The sequence below is a fragment of the Malaclemys terrapin genome, chromosome 8 (assembly GCF_027887155.1).
Source record: "Malaclemys terrapin pileata isolate rMalTer1 chromosome 8, rMalTer1.hap1, whole genome shotgun sequence".
Lineage (NCBI taxonomy): Eukaryota > Metazoa > Chordata > Testudines > Emydidae > Malaclemys > Malaclemys terrapin.
The window spans coordinates 58093682-58113680 of record NC_071512.1 but is presented as its reverse complement, the minus strand read 5'-3'; the positions used below and the strand labels follow the sequence as shown (position 1 = coordinate 58113680).

General features: G+C 40.7%; 1 protein-coding gene across 2 annotated transcripts in view; it reads right to left on the bottom strand.

The window, feature by feature from the left end:
- Window positions 1-19999, bottom strand: part of HMCN1 (hemicentin 1) — a 338886-nt gene that overhangs the window by 24131 nt on the left and 294756 nt on the right. For both annotated transcript variants that reach the window (XM_054038112.1, XM_054038111.1), the window contains 18 exons: window positions 18003-18140; window positions 17739-17873; window positions 16571-16840; window positions 15998-16188; window positions 14334-14547; window positions 13201-13335; window positions 12802-12992; window positions 11561-11642; window positions 10603-10872; window positions 9596-9766; window positions 9267-9437; window positions 7945-8115; window positions 6791-6961; window positions 5906-6076; window positions 3723-3893; window positions 2366-2515; window positions 1994-2131; window positions 1352-1473 (listed from right to left, as the gene is read on the bottom strand). In XM_054038112.1, coding sequence (XP_053894087.1) covers window positions 1352-1473; window positions 1994-2131; window positions 2366-2515; window positions 3723-3893; window positions 5906-6076; window positions 6791-6961; window positions 7945-8115; window positions 9267-9437; window positions 9596-9766; window positions 10603-10872; window positions 11561-11642; window positions 12802-12992; window positions 13201-13335; window positions 14334-14547; window positions 15998-16188; window positions 16571-16840; window positions 17739-17873; window positions 18003-18140 — 3062 coding nt within the window. The remainder of the gene's footprint in view (window positions 1-1351; window positions 1474-1993; window positions 2132-2365; window positions 2516-3722; window positions 3894-5905; window positions 6077-6790; window positions 6962-7944; window positions 8116-9266; window positions 9438-9595; window positions 9767-10602; window positions 10873-11560; window positions 11643-12801; window positions 12993-13200; window positions 13336-14333; window positions 14548-15997; window positions 16189-16570; window positions 16841-17738; window positions 17874-18002; window positions 18141-19999) is intronic.

The following is a 19999-nucleotide window of genomic DNA, read 5'->3' as shown; positions in this document are numbered from 1 at the left end:
ATGACCATATTTCCAACTCCCATCTCCACACACACCCTGACAACCATAAAAGGTCCTGATTGGTTTGATAACAAGATCTTTTGTGGTCTGAAGTGCTACTAGCAACCACACAATATTTATTATGTAATAATCTAGGAAGTTTACTAGAAATGATAAGCTAACTAAACAATTTACTGCAGAAGTATTACACCACAGTAAGGAAACTTTTATAAATATTTGGTGGCGCTGCACATTGACTGTTCCAAAATGTCAAAAAAATCTAAATATCCTTATTTACTATACCCAATATTTATATATTTGGATTGGTTATCCATCAACAAGCACATGCAGATGTTACATTTATAATTTAAAAAAAACATTCTTTCAGGATAAAAAACAGTTATCAAATCCATGATACATAACCCTCGATCCCTATTGTTAATCCAAGCAAAATCTTCCATGGCTTGATCAAGCAGTTAAGACTTGAAGTGTTAAATAGTGACTTTTGTGGGATGATGGAGTGAAGGGGTTCCAGAGGTGTGGAATGCCCTGTCACTAGCCATGATTAGTGCAGCCAATGAGTAGTAGTAGACCTCTTTCAACAGGATGAAACTAACAGACAAGGCAATGAGATTATAACCTCTTGCTTTGAAGACTGCAAGACAATCCAGTCTGTATCTGATCATTTTTGGGAAAAAAAGTATGGGAAAGTCCTCACGTTTAGAAAAAGCTAATTCTGTAAGAAAAGTGAGGCAAGTCAGAGTAATTAGACTGCTCACCATTATGGACAACTCCATGGGACAAGACGTTAATGCTATGGCACAGAAAAAGGTCTTCCTTACCTCTGCCACAGCCACATTATAGAAAGATTAAATCATCAAGATTTTATGCAACCTGACACAGCATGTTTTCTGCAGCCACAGCTCTAGCCTCCATCCTTGTAGATGACCTGTGACAGAAACCTTTGAGGACATTGTGAAGGTAGGGAATGCATAGATGCCAGACTGTCAGTGTTCGTGGCTAACAAGTTGTGAATAATACTCTACAAAAACTTTGCCAGGGTTGTGCGAAATGGAGGACTAGCATCACCCTTAGAAAGGTCTAGAATTTAGCTTGGCCAATCAGCCTTTTGCGCAAGATAAAACAGGCCATCCACCTGACAGCAGTAAACCCTCACCCCATCTTGGAGGAGAGGGTGATCTGATCATGATAAAAAACTTACCTTCACATGTCCAAGCCAATCATAAAAATAAGTCAGAATACTATAACATAGCTTATGGTACTGTTGATGGCTGTATTAAAATATGTTAGATAAGAAAAATATAAAACTGAAGCAAGAGTGCAGAGATGTCATTTTTGCTAGCAATTTTACCTTCACGCTAACATCAGCTGAGGACTGTAGCTGCAGAACATAGCCACTCACTACCACATCCAGCAGTAATGCTCCATCTGAATCCATACCACGGGCAATATGAGTCATTCGCAAAATCTCTCCTGTGAATTTTAACACACATTGATTTGTAACCTATCATGATTTGTGATTTATGTTAACTGCATAGTATTTGAATTAGGTCCATGTTGAACCATGTTAATTTATGTTAACATGTCATTCTTGTGTTTAACCACTACTTTGCCCTATATTAATCCTCAGATTCAAACTAGGAAAAGTGAGTCTATAAAGCCTCATGTTCAGCTAGTTATCCAGAACATGCCGCTGTGAACAAACATAAATATGGTAAATGATACACCTCTACCCCGATATAACATGACCCGATATAACACGAATTTGGATATAACGCGGTAAAGCAGCACTCGGGGGGCGGGGGTGGGACGACTGCGCACTCCGGCGGATCAAAGCAAGTTTGATATAAAGCGGTTTCACCTATAACATGGTACGATTTTTTGGCTCCCGAGGACAGCGTTATATCAGGGTAGAGGTGTATTTATTAAGCAATTCAACCTTGTATTATGCTTGTCACATACAAATAGAGATTGTGTCCCATTGTTAACTAACCAGTTGCAAACTCCACTTGAGTCTCCCTCTTGAAGATTGCGTTGGTGAGAGTAAATCCATTCACTGCTTCTCCAATTTCCTTTGCAGCTGCCCAATAAATAGGATTTAGAATGGAAACTAGCTTCCTCATTGCTGTACCTAAAGAGAAATACCATACTTCTTTAAAAATGCTCTTTGTGTGCTCCTCCCTTCTCTTGATGTAAAGAGAATGTAAATATATTAGAAGACCTCCACCTCCCTCCTGCCTATGAAAAATTGAAGCCAATTCCTTAAAATCTTGGATGGTGCCTTAATGAACGAAAACTGAAAATTGACAAACCTAAGGAAGATTCCTTTGTTTACTTATAACTCAAGAAAGCAAACTGAACTTACCAAGACTGCGAGGGACATTTGTGATCTTTGCTTGTATTATTCTAGTGTCAGAGTCAGGGCTATCTGTTACTGTGGAATTCAGGAAAGCAATTCCAAATTCAACATCATTAATATTTCCAATAACACTTCCTCTGGCACGTGGAGGCCCACCTGTTGGGGGAAGTGGAAAAACACCCCATGAGTGAAAACTCAATTTTGAAAGAAAAATATTCAAGACTAGCACTGAGTACTCTGAGAGAACACAAAGTTCTCTATGTGCATGTGGACTTACATTTTATGGAATGTTTATTCATATAATATTAATAATCATAGCACCTCATATCCATAAGGATACCAGGACCATTTTTAAATGTAAGCTGATGTATAAATTATGACAAAGGGATTACTTTATGGACCACTGAAATGCAGCCACTTCTGGGTAAAAAGCAACAATTGTTGAACAGTGCAAACTGGTGCTACACAACAGGTTACGGCAGGTAAGAAAGTACAACTAAACAACTGAAACTACTGGGGAATTCAGGCAGGCGGAATGTAATTATTTGGCCAGGACACTGGAGTGTATTAGTCATACCAGATGTCAAGCAAGACTTGTGTGTGTTCCCACTCTGTTTTAGAAAAATAACAACTGACAAACAGAACGTATTGGCAAAGAGAGACGTGTTTTCTAATTTTTTTTTTAAATGTATTAATATTATTAAATAGAACCTTTCACTAGTATAGTACCCTTATTTTGAGGATGCATAAGTGATTTTCCCATATCACTTTCAGATTTACTCTCACAATATCATACATCTAGAACAGTGGTTCTAAATCGTTTCACTATTGTGCACTATTTTTTAAACTAAAGATAAGAACTGATTGAATTAACCATTGCAAACATAGTTCCATTTGCTGTTTATGAACCATTTGGAAACTAGCCTGCATTTGTGCAAATATATTTATTTATTGATAGTTCAGGTGAACAATTTTCAGTTTTACACCTTGTTCAGTGTGACTATTATTTATTCACTTTTCATGTGATATGACTGGCTGCCTAAGTTGCATGGTATTTTTTTTTTTTCAACAATGCAATCATGGAGCAGAAACCTTTTAAACACTGCGGATTTTGAGTTTAATTGATCAAAAGTGCCTCTGGAAATTCCTCTTGAAAACTGTCAAATGCTTCAGCATATAGCAGCATTCAGCTGACTACAGTTTGCCAGTGAATGGTTACCAGATTCTATGTAAATGCTATGACATGTCTGGAGAAAGGATATGCTGAATGGACAGGCTTACTCATTACTGAAAGATTTATAAATAATAAACTAGGCGTTTTTTGGTTCATTTGCTTTGGTGTTCAGTCTCTGAAATAACATACCTGGACATGCTTGGATGTTACACCTGGACAGCTGTGAAGAGTCTCCTGGGCAAGGACGTCCACCATTTGAAGGGGCTGGATTAGTGCACAGTCGTGTTCGGGTCTGCTCCCCTCCTCCACAAGAAGCAGAGCATCCGATCCAACCTTGCCATGTTCCCCAGTTTCCGTCCACTATAAACAAGGATGGAACGTTGAAACAAGTGGCTTTTTGTAGCAGATATGTCAGATTACACATAGATAGGGTTTTTGCCGCCCTAGGCAGCAGCACTCCTCCTCTGAGCATTCTGCGGCGGGGGTCCTTCCGCTCTGCGTCTTTGGGGCACTTCGGTGGTGGGTCCCGGAGCGAGTTAAGGACCCATCACCGAATTTCCGCCGAAGACCCGGAGCGGAAGGACCCCCTGCTGCCCAATTTCCGCCAAGGGCGGCAAAATGCCACCCCCACAAATCCTGCCACCCTAGGCAACCGACTAGGGTTGCCTAGTGGAAGCGCCAGTCCTGCATACAGAACAATGAATTACACTTCAAATATAAATTCCATGTTGATAAAGCTGACATCTTTAAAAATAATCAAACAGCTTCAAGGATGGCGTACCATTTTCAATGATAGTTCTGTAGGCAGGGTTGCTTCCCCAAAAAGTACAATACCTTTGAGATTGTTCATGCCCATATATCAGCCTTACTCAAAAGAAAGAGGACTTTTCAGGGAATGTTTCCAGTGCAATGGATGAGGATTTAGCAGGGAGATATGTGACTAAATCCCCATGCATCATACTGATAATATACCCCACATAACTAGCCAAGAAAATTATATGCACAATATGGGGCGGTCCTTGCCACCACTTCTATGGCTACAGAGTCCCCCTGCCAATGGAATGCACCATGGCTCTTCTGTGCAAAGAGTGGGCATAGGCTGGATTTGGAAGTCCTCTTATGCCGCAGTGCAGGCAGGTTGCAGCGAGAGAATCTGCTGCCTGGATTCCCAACCCAGACCAAGAGAATGCTGGAGACAGAGACTGCTTGTAGCCTTCATTTGTGGGCTGAGCACTGAATCCATGGATCTGGCTCTATAACAATAGAAGACTGTTAATGAGCAGAGGTGAAGAGCTCAGACTGACTCCCATTCAAAAGTGGCTCAGTTAGGTAGCAACTGAATGCTGTTGTCACCTGACAGCTGTTTGGTTGCCTTGTGTAAAAAGAACTAGTGGTCTCAGACCTGATCTTAGTGAGCAGATGTCCACATTCAAAATCTACTGTCATTCTTGCTAGCAGTCTCACTAGAGACGCCAAATATTTGACCGGGGCTTGGAGACTGAACTACCCTCTTAATCCTAGAGGTGGTCAGGGATGAAGCACATTGATGGTCACTGAAGGGGAATAATGAGCAAAAGAGGGTCTTCCACCTGTGGGGCCAAGAACTGGCATTTCTCACAAGTGCTAACATTCACATGGACCAAAGGGATCATTATAACCAATTAAACTAAAACAATACCAGATGGGTGCCACACAGAAGGAAAATACATTAATCATCAATAAAAATCAAATATTTTTAGATCTGTTGTTAATCATGGCACAATTGAATGCAATCCATTTCTGGATTACTGTTGTAAATACTGATCTGAGCCAAGATACCCCCATGGACTTGATAACAGGTTTCAAATCATGGGGCTTGACTGGTAATTCAATGGAACTCAGTGGGGTTGAGCAGGGTATAGAACTGATGAAATAAGAGGAGCATTAGGCCATATAAGGCTGCTTGGTAAAAACACATGTTTTAGCTATCCAGGAGAAAGCAACTAGATTTGGTTTCGGTTTTATTAGATGTACTGACTTTGCTCCTGGAATACATTATAAAAGGTCAGTGGTATCCTCTGTAAAATGTCATTAGTGTGAGAATTAAGAATTGTTGGGAGTATGAAGGGTTTCATTTTCACAAGCTATTTGTCTTTTGATTGTTATTTCCCTGGTTTATATAAAATATAACCCCTTAAAAGGATAATCATTTTAGTGTGACAGACACTTTATTTTTTTAATAAGAACCCAGTCAGACTGCATTAGATCTTTCTACGAAGTTGGACATAATTACAGAACTTTTTTCTTTCCTGCTTGCATAGTATATACATCTTGGTCTCTGAAGAACGTTAGAGGAGGTTTATTTATTGCCTTCTGTTACCATAGAAGCTCACCAGGGCATAAGTCAGTGTTACATCTCTGTATCTGCGTGTCAGCCCCTGCACATGCTCTTCCACCATTGACAGGGCGAGGATTGTCACAGGTCCGATATCTCCTCATCTGGCCTCCATTGCATGTTCGGCTGCAAGTTCCCCAACCACTCCATGGACCCCAGTTGCCATGAACTGGAAATTTTAAATACAAGTCTTTACATACACTCTGCATAATGACAGCAGATATGGAATCAACGAACAGTTAAATCAGAAAATATATTTTCTGAAGAGAAATTTTTCACACAATTCCAAGTTTACTGCTCTTTTAGCTAAAAAATGCGAAATTTAAGCCTCCAATTAAGTCATTTTTTCCACTGCAGGGCTATTCCACCCTTGAGCCCTGTAGTTCAGTGCTTTACTACTTTAGGAAAGCATGCAGCATATAAGTCAAATATCTAATGGAGAGAGGTACTGAAAAAGGAGATTACACTGATGGTGGGTGTAAAATAGCAAGATTGTGACTTACAGATACTGCCTGCAGCTCATGGAAGCACACTGCTTCTAATGTTGCTGCACGAGCTCATACAACAGTTACTACTGCTATGTTGTTTAGCAGTGCTTACTCCCCAACTCCTGGCCTATGCAATGGTGCAGCTATGCTGACTGATGAAGAGGCTGGTTGGGGATATGGATTTCCTCTCATCCCTCCTCCTTTGGGGAGTCTAGTGCAGCTTCTGATGTTCAAACCCCACTTTTCATTGCTTGGAGCAGGATTGGGTCAGTGCCCTGTGCAAGGGCACAAGGTGAGAAAGAAGACTTTTTCCGTTTCCCCCTATTACCATATACACCCTTTGAGAACCCATGTGCAGGAAGGCACAATCTAACCCAGTCATCCCAAACACTTACTGGGGCAAGGGTCACTGTTGCAAAAGTCAATCTGTACGTCATTTCCTTCACATCTGTGCCCTCCAAACTGAGGGGCTGGGTCTGAGCAGTCCTTTGTCCTCTGCCTGGTACCTCCTCCACAGGATACAGTACAGGCACTCCAGCTGGCCCAAGCGGCCCACTTTCCATCCACTGGTTAAAAATTGATGACATTGTACAATGAAACTTTCACTTTTTAAATAATCAAATCTAGCATAATTGTATCAGCAAAATACTGCACTAAGTGTTGTGCTGAGTGACAATCCGTGCAACCCCTTGAACTACAATAGGACTGCAAGGAGTGTAACCCAGAACAGGATCTGGCCCATTACTTTTTTACTTAAATTAAAATCCACCTGTTAGCATAATAGTTGCAGTGACTGTCCATCCACAGTGACTTCCCAAAATTCTTGTGTGCCTATAAGTAGGTCAAACAAGTAGGATATGTAATAACTGAAATCACCAACACAATAAGATGGTCAGTAGCAGTCAGTCAGTGGAGGTGCTGAGTCACCCAAAGGGAATCCTCAGCTACTCAATTAGTACAGCTTCAAGTCTCCTTTTCACCACTAAGAGGGTAGAATAGGGATTTATCATAGGACATGGCACTGTGTGTGTTCAAGATTCATAGCATTTAAGGCCAGAAGGGACAATTAGATCATGTAGTCTAACCTCCTGGATATCACAGACCATTCAATTTCACCCAATTACCCTGTATTGAACTTATATTAAGGGAGTGTTTTGAAAATTGAACCTTTCCTGTCCACATATAGATGTGGAAGATTAATGAATAGCAAAGGGTAATTAGACCTGGTGGGAAGATCTGCAGAAATTACATGTTTAGCTGCCAAGGATTTACATACTACTTTTACACAATGACAAGCAACAGGAATGGAAACATAGGGAAGAGCAGGATTGGGAGGGAAGGGCTAGTTCCATATGTTACGACTGTTAACTCTTTTCATAGTGAATGTTGAGTAGGAACAAGGAACTAAATTCTGATTTTCTCAGGGATTGCAGTATTTGCCACCACAAATGGAGCAGTTATACTAGCTCTAAGTACAAACTAGATAGAGTTTTGAGAGGAAACAAATAGGCTAGTCCTTTATTTTCTGTTTGTATCTTATGCTTCTTACCTGGACAGTGTCTCTTGCTGCAGACCTGCATCTGTGTATCAGGCCCCTCACAATATGACCCATCAAATGATGGGGGAGGGCTATTGCACAGCCTCAGTCTGGTCTGAGTACCTTTCCCACAAGTATCACTGCAAGATCCCCACGGCAGCCAAGAGCCCCAGGCACCTTCCACTGTCAAGATAGCACAAACAAAAACTACATTTAAACTACAGAACGGCTTTAACTTGAAGTTCAAAATCAAATAAAAAGAAAGCGATGTCTCTGAGAAGTATTCACAGTAAAATTATTATAACTCCATTTTCTCCATTACACACTGTCCATAAATTAAATATTCTGAATCAGCCATTGAAAAACCTGTTCCCTGAACAACAGCTGAAACTGACCAGCAGTTTCCAGACAGATATTAATACTTTCCTTTTTGTTTCCTTAAAACATTACTTCACCTGACCACAAACTTGGAACAACAGTGATTCTGCCAGGTGATTGAAGTAGGCTTGGGATCAGACCTGCTGGTTTCCTTTCATAAATCACTGAATTTGACAGTCTTGTAGTGGCACACAATCTCGGTGGGAAAGGGGCTTGCTAGCTGTATAGCTCGTACAGCAGCCCCACTGGCTAATATACAGCAGGGACCAGCAGTTAGAACTGTTTTTGTAGGGCACTACAGGAAACTGTCTCAGTGGATCAAAGTGCAGCATCACAGAATCAGAGAAGTCCACGGAGGGAGAGAATAGTAGGAAAAATGGCAATAATGAATAGACCTATCCAGTCCAAATGTACTAAGCAGAGAAGATCATAATTAAAAATTAAAAGGACATTGTCGAAGAAAATACATACATAATCTGTGAAACTGATAATACCTTAAATTACTAAACCCAAAAGAATGTATTTTACTCTGCACCTTTTATGCTGCTTAGTAATCTTTTTTCCACTTTGGACAATGGGACTAGAGTGGTCAGTTTTATTGCACTAGCATACAAAGCTGATGTGTTTAGGTTGCAAACTCTTCAAGGAATGTTAAAATCAATATAAAAAAAACTATGAAAATATTTTTCATGGTCAGTTTTATAAACCACCCTCACCTCCATATTTTAAAAACCTAAATTTTGGACTTAAATTTCAGTAAATTGAAAACCTTTCAATTACTGCAGGTAATTTTTAAATAGATCAAATAGAATGTCATTTTTTTCCTTTTTTCCCCTACCATAAATGATTTCAAAGTGAAAGAGGTTAAGTATGTGGGCTTTAGAGAAGAAGAGATACCAAACTAAAAAGTTTTAAAGATCAGTATCTGCAACTTATAATGAACACACTCTTCTCACCTGGACAAGGCCTGATGTTACACATGATCGATTCCACAGCATTGCCATCACATGGTCTTCCGCCATGTTGAGTTGTTGGGTTACTACAAGTTCTGGTTCTAGTCTTGTTACCTTGTCCACAGGTTCTCGAACACTCTTCCCAAGACCCCCACTCTGACCAGGTACCATCCACTACATAACATAAAAAAAACCATCATTTTACCAAATATATTATAGAAAAGATCCTCTCCCCAATAAGTCAAAGAATTCCAGACAGAAGAAACAATAAAATGGTGATGTCATGGAGATCTGTTAAACATACACTGTATGAGTTCATTAAAGAAATCTACCTGGACATGGTTTGTTCTGGCAGCTGCGTATGTCTGTATCACGCCCCTGACAATGCCTCCCACCATTTGCAGGGAGAGGGTTGTTACACTGACGGATCCTCTTCTGAACACCTTGACCACAAGTTACACTACATGGTCGCCATTCAAACCATTCTGAAAATCCGCCATGCACTGCAGTGGAAAAATTATATTTGAGCATTTATAATGTGTGTGTTATACAACCAGGCTCAGGAATATACTTTCTCAGCGGTGTTAAAAGATCTGCTAAATTTTTGCATTTCTAGAAAAAAAAGATCAAAATAACCCTGCACAAGTTCAGAGGCTACCCTCAGATATCCAGATAGCATCACATTATTGTTAGTGAAGAATTCTTCATGCTTTAGTTGAGAAAATACTTCAGGTATTCTGGCATGGTTATCACTTATTCTCCGACATTAAAGATGAACTCAAGTTGTGGAATGTGGTCTGTAGGCAGCATCTCAGTTCAGGATCATCTCTATCATAGAGTCTTTGGGCATATCTAAACTGCCCTTCAGTTCACACTACAGGGGTCTGAAGAGCATTGTGCACCAAAGGGCTGTGGTGTAATTCCCCGTGCAAACGCTGCAGGTGCAAACTAAAGAGTTCGCATTAACTCTTCAAATAAGACTACATTAAGTAGGAATCTTTTCATTTGCACCCACAGTGTCCACATGGGGCAGTTACAGCACAGCACTTTGGTTCACACTGCTTTTCACACCCCCAGAGTCCAAACTGTGGGGCAGTGTAGACATGCTTTTACATATTCCTTCACTCTCAGCTGCCTGTCTTGGGAGCATGCTGAGGATGATGACAGTTGAGAAAGTGGAACAAAAGTACAACATTTTGTGAAGAAGAGATACACTGACATGTCCCACTAGACTTAACATGTAAATGTAAGGAATATAAAACCTTGGTCATAGTTATTCTGTTTTAAAGCTGGAATCTCGCGATTTGGTAATCACTAGACAGCACTTTGGTGTACCTGCCTTGAACAGTGAATGGCACTCGGACAAGGATTGATCCCATCAGATTTCTAGCCACACATTCATATTCAGAGGTATCCTCTTTCTGTGCTGCAACAATACGCAAGGAGCCATTAGACAAGACAGTCACTCTGTCATTGCTGAGGATAGGATGGCCTTGGCGGGACCACTCAATGGTTGGAGTAGGTTCTCCATTTGCTTGGCAGTTCAGGATTGCTGTTGTACCAGCATCAACCACCATCTCTACTGGTTCAACTGTAATAACTGGAGGACCTGAGAGAGAGGAGAGATTGTTTTAGCATCACTGCATTCTGCAATAAATGGCTACAAGAGCAGATGACATTTTTTTCTTTGGACAGAGGTTTGGTCTGAGAAAAAGCATGAAATCCTACTTCATTAATTTTGGCATTAACTACTATTATACATCTCCAGAGATCCTTGAGACAGACAAGGTCGATGGTGGAAATTAAACATGACCTAGAATACACAAACAATGAAAGTGGTATTGTGGTTTGTATTGTGGTAGCATACACAGGCCCCAAACAGGATTGAGGCCCAATTCTACAAACAACTAATACCATCAGTAGTGAAAAACACTTTTTCAATTAATTCTCACAATACCTAAATGTGGTAGATATTATTCCCATTCTATACACAAGGAAACAAAAACAGAGGTAAAAGGTTTGATTGTTCTCTGAGTTATAAATAGAGAAGAGATGTTTGAAAATTCTGTCAATAAAAAAAATTATTCTAAAATTCCATCATTTGTGTAAGAATTAATTTAAAGCCCAGTTCTGCCCTCAAGAATATGCCAAAGACAGAAAAAGCAGTGAGGTGCCCAATTCCCATTGGTGAATTTTGACTGTCTCCTCCCAAAATTACAAAGGGACTTGCACACATGTATCCAAAGTCATCTTCTGGCCCCACTCTTGTAGCGCTAGATATCTGATTTGAGTCTTACTCTGAAGCATTAGTGTCACACTGCGCTCAACCACGCCGGCATCATTTGTAGCTATACATGTATAGTCACCAGCATCTTCATTCTAAAGGACAAACAAATAATCATATAAACTATCAACCTACATGGAGTAAGTTAATCTTTTCACAATGCATTTCCTGTCAGTGAGTTTGCTATAGTACAGTATGGCATGCAACAGACCTTAAAGAAGTAGAGGGAAATCATTAATTAACAACTACCAGAAAAGTTTATCATACAAGCTGCCAGTCTTTTAAACTACACCCAAAGTGACTTGAATTAAAAGGTTAACTGGGATGGGAGTTTGTTACAAGCAGGTGAGGATAGAGAGAAAAACAAGAGAACTGCATCCAAGTAGTATCTACATGGAATTCTTTCCAATGTTGCTTATGTCCTTTTGAGAAACTTAGTCTTTTTCTGAAACGTATATGGTAGGTTTCAAGTCATCTAAGTCAAAACCATCTGCTTGTTAATATTGTAGATTCCTATATAGTATGGTGCTGGATTTGTAAGTATATAAAGTAGATTATAAATGCAGCAATACAAAGAGAACTATAGACTACTATTGTTACTACCCAGTAACCAAAAGTTTTAATAGCAATTTGAACATTTTACTTTTATTAATAATAAGCTAATGTCTGTTTTTTTTTCTTCAACTATTTACATTTGTAAATCTAGAAGCTTTTTCTAAAACCTTTTATAAGGGCCACGTTTTCAACTGCAGCTTCTAAACTTGAATGTGCAAATCATGAACATGCAATTTGAACATGCATATTAGGAGTTGGGGAGCCAGGTTGAACTTTCGAATGTAGGATTTAGGTACACAAGTAATTAAAATGGGGAGGGGGAATTCTGGTACCATTCTAGCCAATGTCAAAACTCCCACTTACTTCAACAGAGCCAGGATTTCATTATCAGATTTTGTATGCCCAAGTTTTGAGGCTTTGTTAAGTCCTATTGAAAATGCAGCTCTGCAAGTTTATAGGGGATAGACAGAACAGATACAACATTCCCTTGCTTTGTTAGTGAGGTCACAGTAATTTGAGCAGGATATTTTGGACTGCATTAAAAAAATTACATCTTTTTAAAATGTAGAGTAACTACCGAATATTTTTTAATAAAGGCAAATTTATATTCAGTTAAAATACATACCTTCTTGGATAAATTTATTTACTTACAATAATTAAATGTAACATACAAACACATTTTAATGACTAGTGACTCACAACAGTGCCATAGATGGCAAGAGAACCATTGCTGAGTTGTCGGATCCTGTTGCTAATCTGAATGCTAACTCCTTTTTTGCTCCAATGGATTGTTGGAGGTGGATCTCCTCTGACCTCACAGTTCAATATAGCATTACCACCCAAGGGCTCAATCCAGCTAGAATAATAATCCCCTTGGAAGACCGGAGGCTCTGAAAATGATAAAAAGCAAAGCGAAAGCAAGAGATTCTAAATGAAACTACTGATAGGAATCCGCCATTCTTTGTTTTCATAAGATCTGAAGTTCAACTTGTTACCCCTTTTCCAATCAACCATGGCAGTGCTATTGGATACAACTAAAAATGAGGCTGTGTGAAATTGCCACTGATTGTGCCTGATATTGCAGTTATTTACACATACCTTTGACATACACAAATCCAATAGCCTTTATAGAGCCAACTGTGTTTTCTGCTGTACACACATAGGTACCAGAGTCGTCTTTAGATACTCTTTCAATAACTAGTTCACTGTGTCCATTAGCATTGTCAAGTTTTGCTGTGGGGAGAAGAGATGTCTTTTAAAAACACTGAAGTAGCTCTGGAAAATATCAACAAGTGATACATATTTTACAGGAATAGGTTTAGATGTACAGGGCTGCTTAGCAGCATGGCTCAATGGCATGCTTCTATAAAAGAACTTACCATTGCGTTCGACTAATTTCTGAGACATCTTTGATTACAGACCCTATTATGCCTTTCCCTGTCTGCGTGTCTGTTTTAGAGGGCTGAACAAGTCAGTCAAACAGTGTTCGTTGACTGGTCACTCTATTGTGAATGAATTTGCCCTGCTTCTCCTTTCAGTCCGTTCATGTTTTGCATTCCACCAACAGTGACGTTTTATTCATACAGGTGCTTGTGGAAGTCATCTTTTGTGCTTAGATGCTGGAATATTTATTATACCCAATGTGTACATTTTAATATGGGACATGCAGCTTGACACAAGGGGACAGGGTTCCTAAAGCCCTTCTCCAGAGTCCAGGAACAGAGGCAATTTAATGTTAATTGTAGTTTTGGTATTCTACGCTAACAAGTTCCAGATATTATCATTGTCTAGACCAGTGTTTCCCAAACTTGGGACACCCCTTGTGTAGGGAAAGCCACTGGCGGGCCTGGCCGGTTTGTTTACCTACCGCATCCGCAGGTCTGGCCGATCGCGGCTCCCACTGGCCGCAGTTCGCTGCTCCAGGCCAATGGGAGCTGCTGGAAGCGGCACGGGCCAAGGTGAATCGCGGCCACTGGGAGCCGCGATCGGCTGGACCTGCAGACGCAGCAGGTAAACAACCCAGCCCAGCCCGCCAGGGGCTTTCCCTACACAAGCGGCGTCCCAAGTTTGGGAAACCCTAGTCTAGACAGTTTGTTACACAGGCCATACTATGTTTTTCCCCTTATGAACTTTATACTGTAATCTCAAACTGACATCACTGCACACTAACACCACTTCTGGAGGGGGAAGAATCTGTGTCAGACTGACAATTAAGTACTGATATCACTCACCAGGAACAATATTGTTGTTAAAAGTCCAAGATATTTTGGGTATCGGAGTCCCAGTTGCTTTACAAGTTAATCTGAGTTGTTCTCCTTTATTCAAAGTTATGTCTCCAGGCAGTTCAGTGAAAGCTGGGAGCACATGGACCATTAGGCTGACAGTGTGTATATCTTCACCAACAGCATTGCTGGCAACACAGGTATAACTACCAGAATCTTCAGGCTGAAAGAAGGGGGGAAAAATAGGGGGAGGCATTGGAGCTCGAACATCATCAATTGTAATGATGGGGGGAATCTCAAAAAATTTGGAACTTCAGTTCAGTTGGAATGTTCATCTGACTGAATTTAAAATTTTGGCAACTTGCTAGTAATATATTGGAAGCTATGATGAGTCAGTCTCGTCAGCCTAACTTGATGATTGAATGAAACAGAAACCTGAGTGTAGCAAACCCAGCAGATTACCTGAGACTAATACATCACAGCTATGGCAAGGACAAGTAAGTGAAATAGGCTGACTTCCTATTCTAACCTTAAAACTGGCTGGAAGCCATGCACAGAACAGCTTGGTATCAAAATAATGGAGCTGTCCATCTTACTGTCCTTCCAATTGAAGGTACAATAAAGAGGTCACACTACACAGAAGAGAATCCAAAGAGCTAAGAGGGAAAAGGTAAATGCGACTAGCTGTTGAGCTTAATAATAATTTCAGGAATGGCAAGTAAAGTAGACAAAACTAGCCTTAAATGTGGCACTTCATAACATTAAACTGGACCCCACAATCCTTATGCTGGCAAAGCTCCCCTGCCATCAACAGACATTTTCCCTTAATAAGGACAGTATGATTGGAACTAGTGCGACTCCTTCTAAGACAAAGGTATATGATGTGGAAGAGAAGAAAAAAATGTTGGGCAAGAAAGGGGATGTCAATGTACTGATCTGGAATTTCCAGATGTTAGCTGACATGCAGGCTCCTTGGTGAAAATGCCCAAATGGCCAAATCCAAGAACTTTCCATTGCAAGCTTTGCAGAAATATTTCCACTATTTAATACATTTTAGGGCTAGATCTGAATGGTACTGGGCACTTCTTGTGACATGCTGCTTGCCCATACCTTCCATTGACTCTAGGGAGAGCTGAAGACGTACAGCACCTCACTGGAGGCATTCAACACCACCTGCTCACTAGAGGCTTTACAATGGGCTGACATTTCATCGTGCTGTACATTTCTTAGGCTGTAAAAATAACATGCAAAACACTAGAAAGGAGGGTGCTGACCTTATAAATAAAAACAACAACAACTATGATTCACAAAATCCTTCAGTATACTTATTTAAGAGAGCACTGGACTGTTTTTACAATGTGTATTCTATGCAGTTATGTTCTAAAAATGTTGTGAATTTATCTCCCATGATCAGCACTTTTGGAACCAGTGGTTCTCTGTTTATCCACAGAATAGGTAGCAATTGGGTAGTTTCAGAGCATGTTTTCCATAAGTAAGCCTACACTGTGCCTCAACCCTGACCTGCAGGGACTTTCTTTTGACATAAGAGTTATAGACTCCCCACAATCTTTCTGTTCCTTCATTTCAGACAAATAAAATCTTTCATGCTGCTCAATTTTCACGTGAAAGAATACACAATATATAATGAGGACATTCAAATTCATAACACTTACAACAGCATTCTCCAAAACGAGATCTCCATACTGCATAGCCCTGTATTTTCCTACTGTGTCTGGTAAAGGTATATTGTCTTTCTTCCAGTTTATTGTTGGTGTTGGGATACCATCAGCCACACATGACAGAACAGCCTGGGAATTCTCAGTGACTGTGTGCTGCACCTCTGAACTACGGATTTTAGGTGGAACTATGGGGAGATTTAAAAAGAGATTAATTACTGTCTATAGTTTTCAGCCTTCCATTCAGCCAGATACTGGTGTAGGAACATCAGAAATGACACATCAGACCAGACCAGTGGGTCATCTAATCACGTCTCCAACAGTGATCAGTATCCAAAGCTCCAGAGAAAGGCGTGGAACCTACATAACAGAAAATTATGTAGAGACATACCCACAGGGGCTGGTTCTTCCTAAAGTGGTTTGCTTATGTCATAAAGCCTGAGTTTTATGCTAGCTGGTGTAACTATCTGGAAGTCTCTCACTACAACTTTGGCCTCTAACACATCAGTGCAAGAGACTTCTGTCATGATAATTGGCCAGCCTATGTTATTCCTTTCTAGTCGTACTTACTGTGCACAACGAGTTCCATGCTAGAACTGCTTGATCCTGCCACGTTTGCAGCCATGCATGTGTAATGTCCAGTGTCACCAGGCTGTACAAATGCAATCTGCAAAGCCCCAGTGCTGAGAATTCGCTGCCTGAAGGACTCTGTAACCTGCTGTCCTTCTTTGTGCCATGTGATCTCAGGCACTGGGTAGCCTTCCACTTGACACTGCAGAGTGGCAGATTTATCCACAGCAACTATGTATTTCTTAGAATGAGGTTTGATAACTGGAGGAACTGAAAGAGAATGAAGAAGTAAAACACATTGTTCGGAAATGTATAAACTTAAACACACATACACAGATACCCACACATGCCTTATTTCCTATCCAGAATAATTAAAAAAAACAGTTTACTCTTCTTGCTAAATAATTTCACCTATCAGTTACAGTTGCAAAACAGCATCCAAATCCAAGTGCAAAGTAAAGTAAATAGATGACATTCTATTGGTAGCACACCACGTCCCCTGCCCTGGTGTGAAGGAAGGTGCAGAGCTACATCCTTCTGGGCAGGGGCAAAGAACAATTCCAGATCTGGTGCTCATCTGAGTGCAAAGCTCATGCAATGAGCAATCGCACACAGGCATTTTTCATGTACTAAACACTATAAGAACAATTGAATGGCAAACTGACATCATGACTGATACCTCTTAGCAATACCTGTAATGGTGAAGGTCATGAAGTTAATAGGGGCTGTACTTAATGGCGAATTGTGGACCATTACCAGCACACCTTACAAAAGTATTCTTTGTTGGTAGCAGCTCAAGTGGGTTTGTCATGGAGGTCTGAACCCATCGTGAAGCATATGAGAGACAATCTGTTAAAGCCCTATTATTGCACTGCATGGTCACACAGTAATGACAATTCATAACCCAGCTATATTTTTGGTTTCCATTGCTCTCCATGTGAGATAAAAACCAATCTTGTTTTTCTTTTTGAGGTGTACCCCTGTCTCTGAAGGTAGAGAAGAAATGTTTGCTGGCCGCTGCAGGGAATTGACTAGTTCTATTATTTTTTTGCAGGAACTAATTTTACAATCTTTGGTCCATATACATTGCTCAGAACAGGGATCTCACTAACCCGTGAATATGCACAGCTTTCTTGTGTATAAAACTGGAGTTATGGTGATGACTTACCTTGAACTTTTAGCTTAATCTTCCCTAGGGCAGTACCAGCTGGATTCTGAGCCACACACATGTAAGTGCCAGCATCCTCAACAGCTGTTCTTGCAATCTGTAAACTACCGCTGGGGAGAACTGTATAACTATTGCCTAAAACATGCATAAGAAAGGTAGAAAAAACATTTTTATAGATAAGGTAATTAGACCAAAATCTTTAAAGAATGAGAACACAAGTTTAAATGCTACAGCAGAATTATTAGCATCATAAAGCTAAGATACCTGTTGTGTTTACATTGATGCCCTCCTTCTGCCACGTTATTATGGGACGAGGTGTACCTGTTGCTTCACACGGTAAAAGAATGGGGTTGTTCAGGATAACATCTAGTGTTCCTGGCTGCACCTGAATAGCTGGTAGCTCTATGAATTGGAATGGCACAGAAAGAGGCAGTTGATTAGAAATTGAAGTTATTTACCAGTAACTGGATGTTCTTCAAGATGTGTGGTCCGTATCTGTATTCCACACATGGATATGGCTGTGCAGCAGTGTTTTTTTTTTTTCTAAACAAGCATTGTCCATTGGCCTGCACTTGTGCCATAGCTTTCCTCATGCTCTGAACTGAGGGCATAAAGCGTGGTGTGGGCACATGCCTCTCCAGTTTCCGACTCTTACTACAGTCCAAACAATAGGCAGCAGAGAATGGACAGTGGAATACAGATAGGGACCACACATTTCGAAGAACCTCCAGTTACAGTAAGTAACCTCCATTCTTCTTTGAGTGATGGTCCCTATGTGTATTCCACACATGGGAGATTAACAAGCAATAGTCAAACAGGAGGTGTGCGTGAGGACACAGAAGTGACATCTGACCCTATTACTGCTGTCCCCATCGCTGTTTCCACAGTGGACAATTGGACCAAAGTGTAATGTCTTGTGCAAATTTGCCAAGAGCTCCAAGTAGCTACCTTACGTATCTCTAGTAAGGGTACATCTCAGAGATGTAACCGAAGCATCCTGCCCTCTCGTGGAATAAGCCCCCATCCCTTCTAGGCGGACGGGGTGGGTGAATACAAGCTAGTTGGTAAGAAAGGATAATATAACCTGAGATACACTTAGAAAGTCTCTGTGCCATTATAGCTTGACCCCGTTGATTACTCTGCTATGGAAACAAATAGTTTAGCTGTCTTTCTAATGTCCTTTGTTCTTTGTAGATAAAAAGCCAAAGCCCTTTGAACATCCAGATGCATCCTTCTCTCTTCCTCTGAGGCATGAGGTTTGGGAAAAAATGCTAGTGAATGGATGTCCTGAGTCATATGAAACTCAGAAACTACTTTAGGGATGAATCTGAGGTGGGGGCATAATGAGACCTTTTCTTTAGAGAATGTAGTATATGACAGTTCCCCATGTGTCGTCCCCCCATCATCCCCCCCAAGCTCCCTGACTCAGGTTAATGTTATAGCTGTTAGAAAGGTCACCTTCATGGACAGATCAGCCATTGAGCATGTCACTAGAGGCTCAAAGGAAGGTTTATTAAGATATGATAGAACAAAACTGAGGTCCCACTAAGATGTGAACTTCACCAATGGTGGAAAGGATCTGAGAAGCCTCTTCAGAAATCTAGTTGTGACAGGATGAGTGAAGTTCATATGGTTACCCACCCAAGAGGGAGGAATTGGTAACGATGGGTGCCTCAGGAGTTGGTGTGAGGAAAGGGATCCCCACTCAAAACTTCTCTGGTTTTGTCCACCAGACAAGAGAGTCCAACACCTTGGATGGAACAGACACCCTGCCATTTATGTTGCCCTTCTCTGGTGAGTACATGGAGAGAAGCTAGGCTTGTAAGCAATGAAGATGAAGCCTGGTGAGTGGTGTCATATGTTTGCATGAGGACACATGGCTAAGGAGAGAAAGGCATCCTGAGTATGATAGGTACTTGTTGTCTGAGAGTGCTCATGGCCTGAAACCTCTCAAGAGGTAGGTACGCTCTTGCTGTGGTCGTATCCAGCGTTGCCTCTCTAAAGTTTATGTACCTCGTGGGGATCAATGTGGATTTTTCATGGTTGACGCAAATACCAAGGTAAGCCAGAAGGCTAAGGTGCCCACCAGACTTCTTCTTGGGAGTTGCCTATCAGAAGCCAATCATTGAGGTATGGGAAGCCTGTAAATCCCACTCTTCTCATCCAAACTGCCACCACTAAAAAAAAAAAAAAATCTTTGCAAAGATCCTGGGTGCTGTGGCCAGTCCAAGGAGACGACTCTGAATTGGTAATGGTCTTGA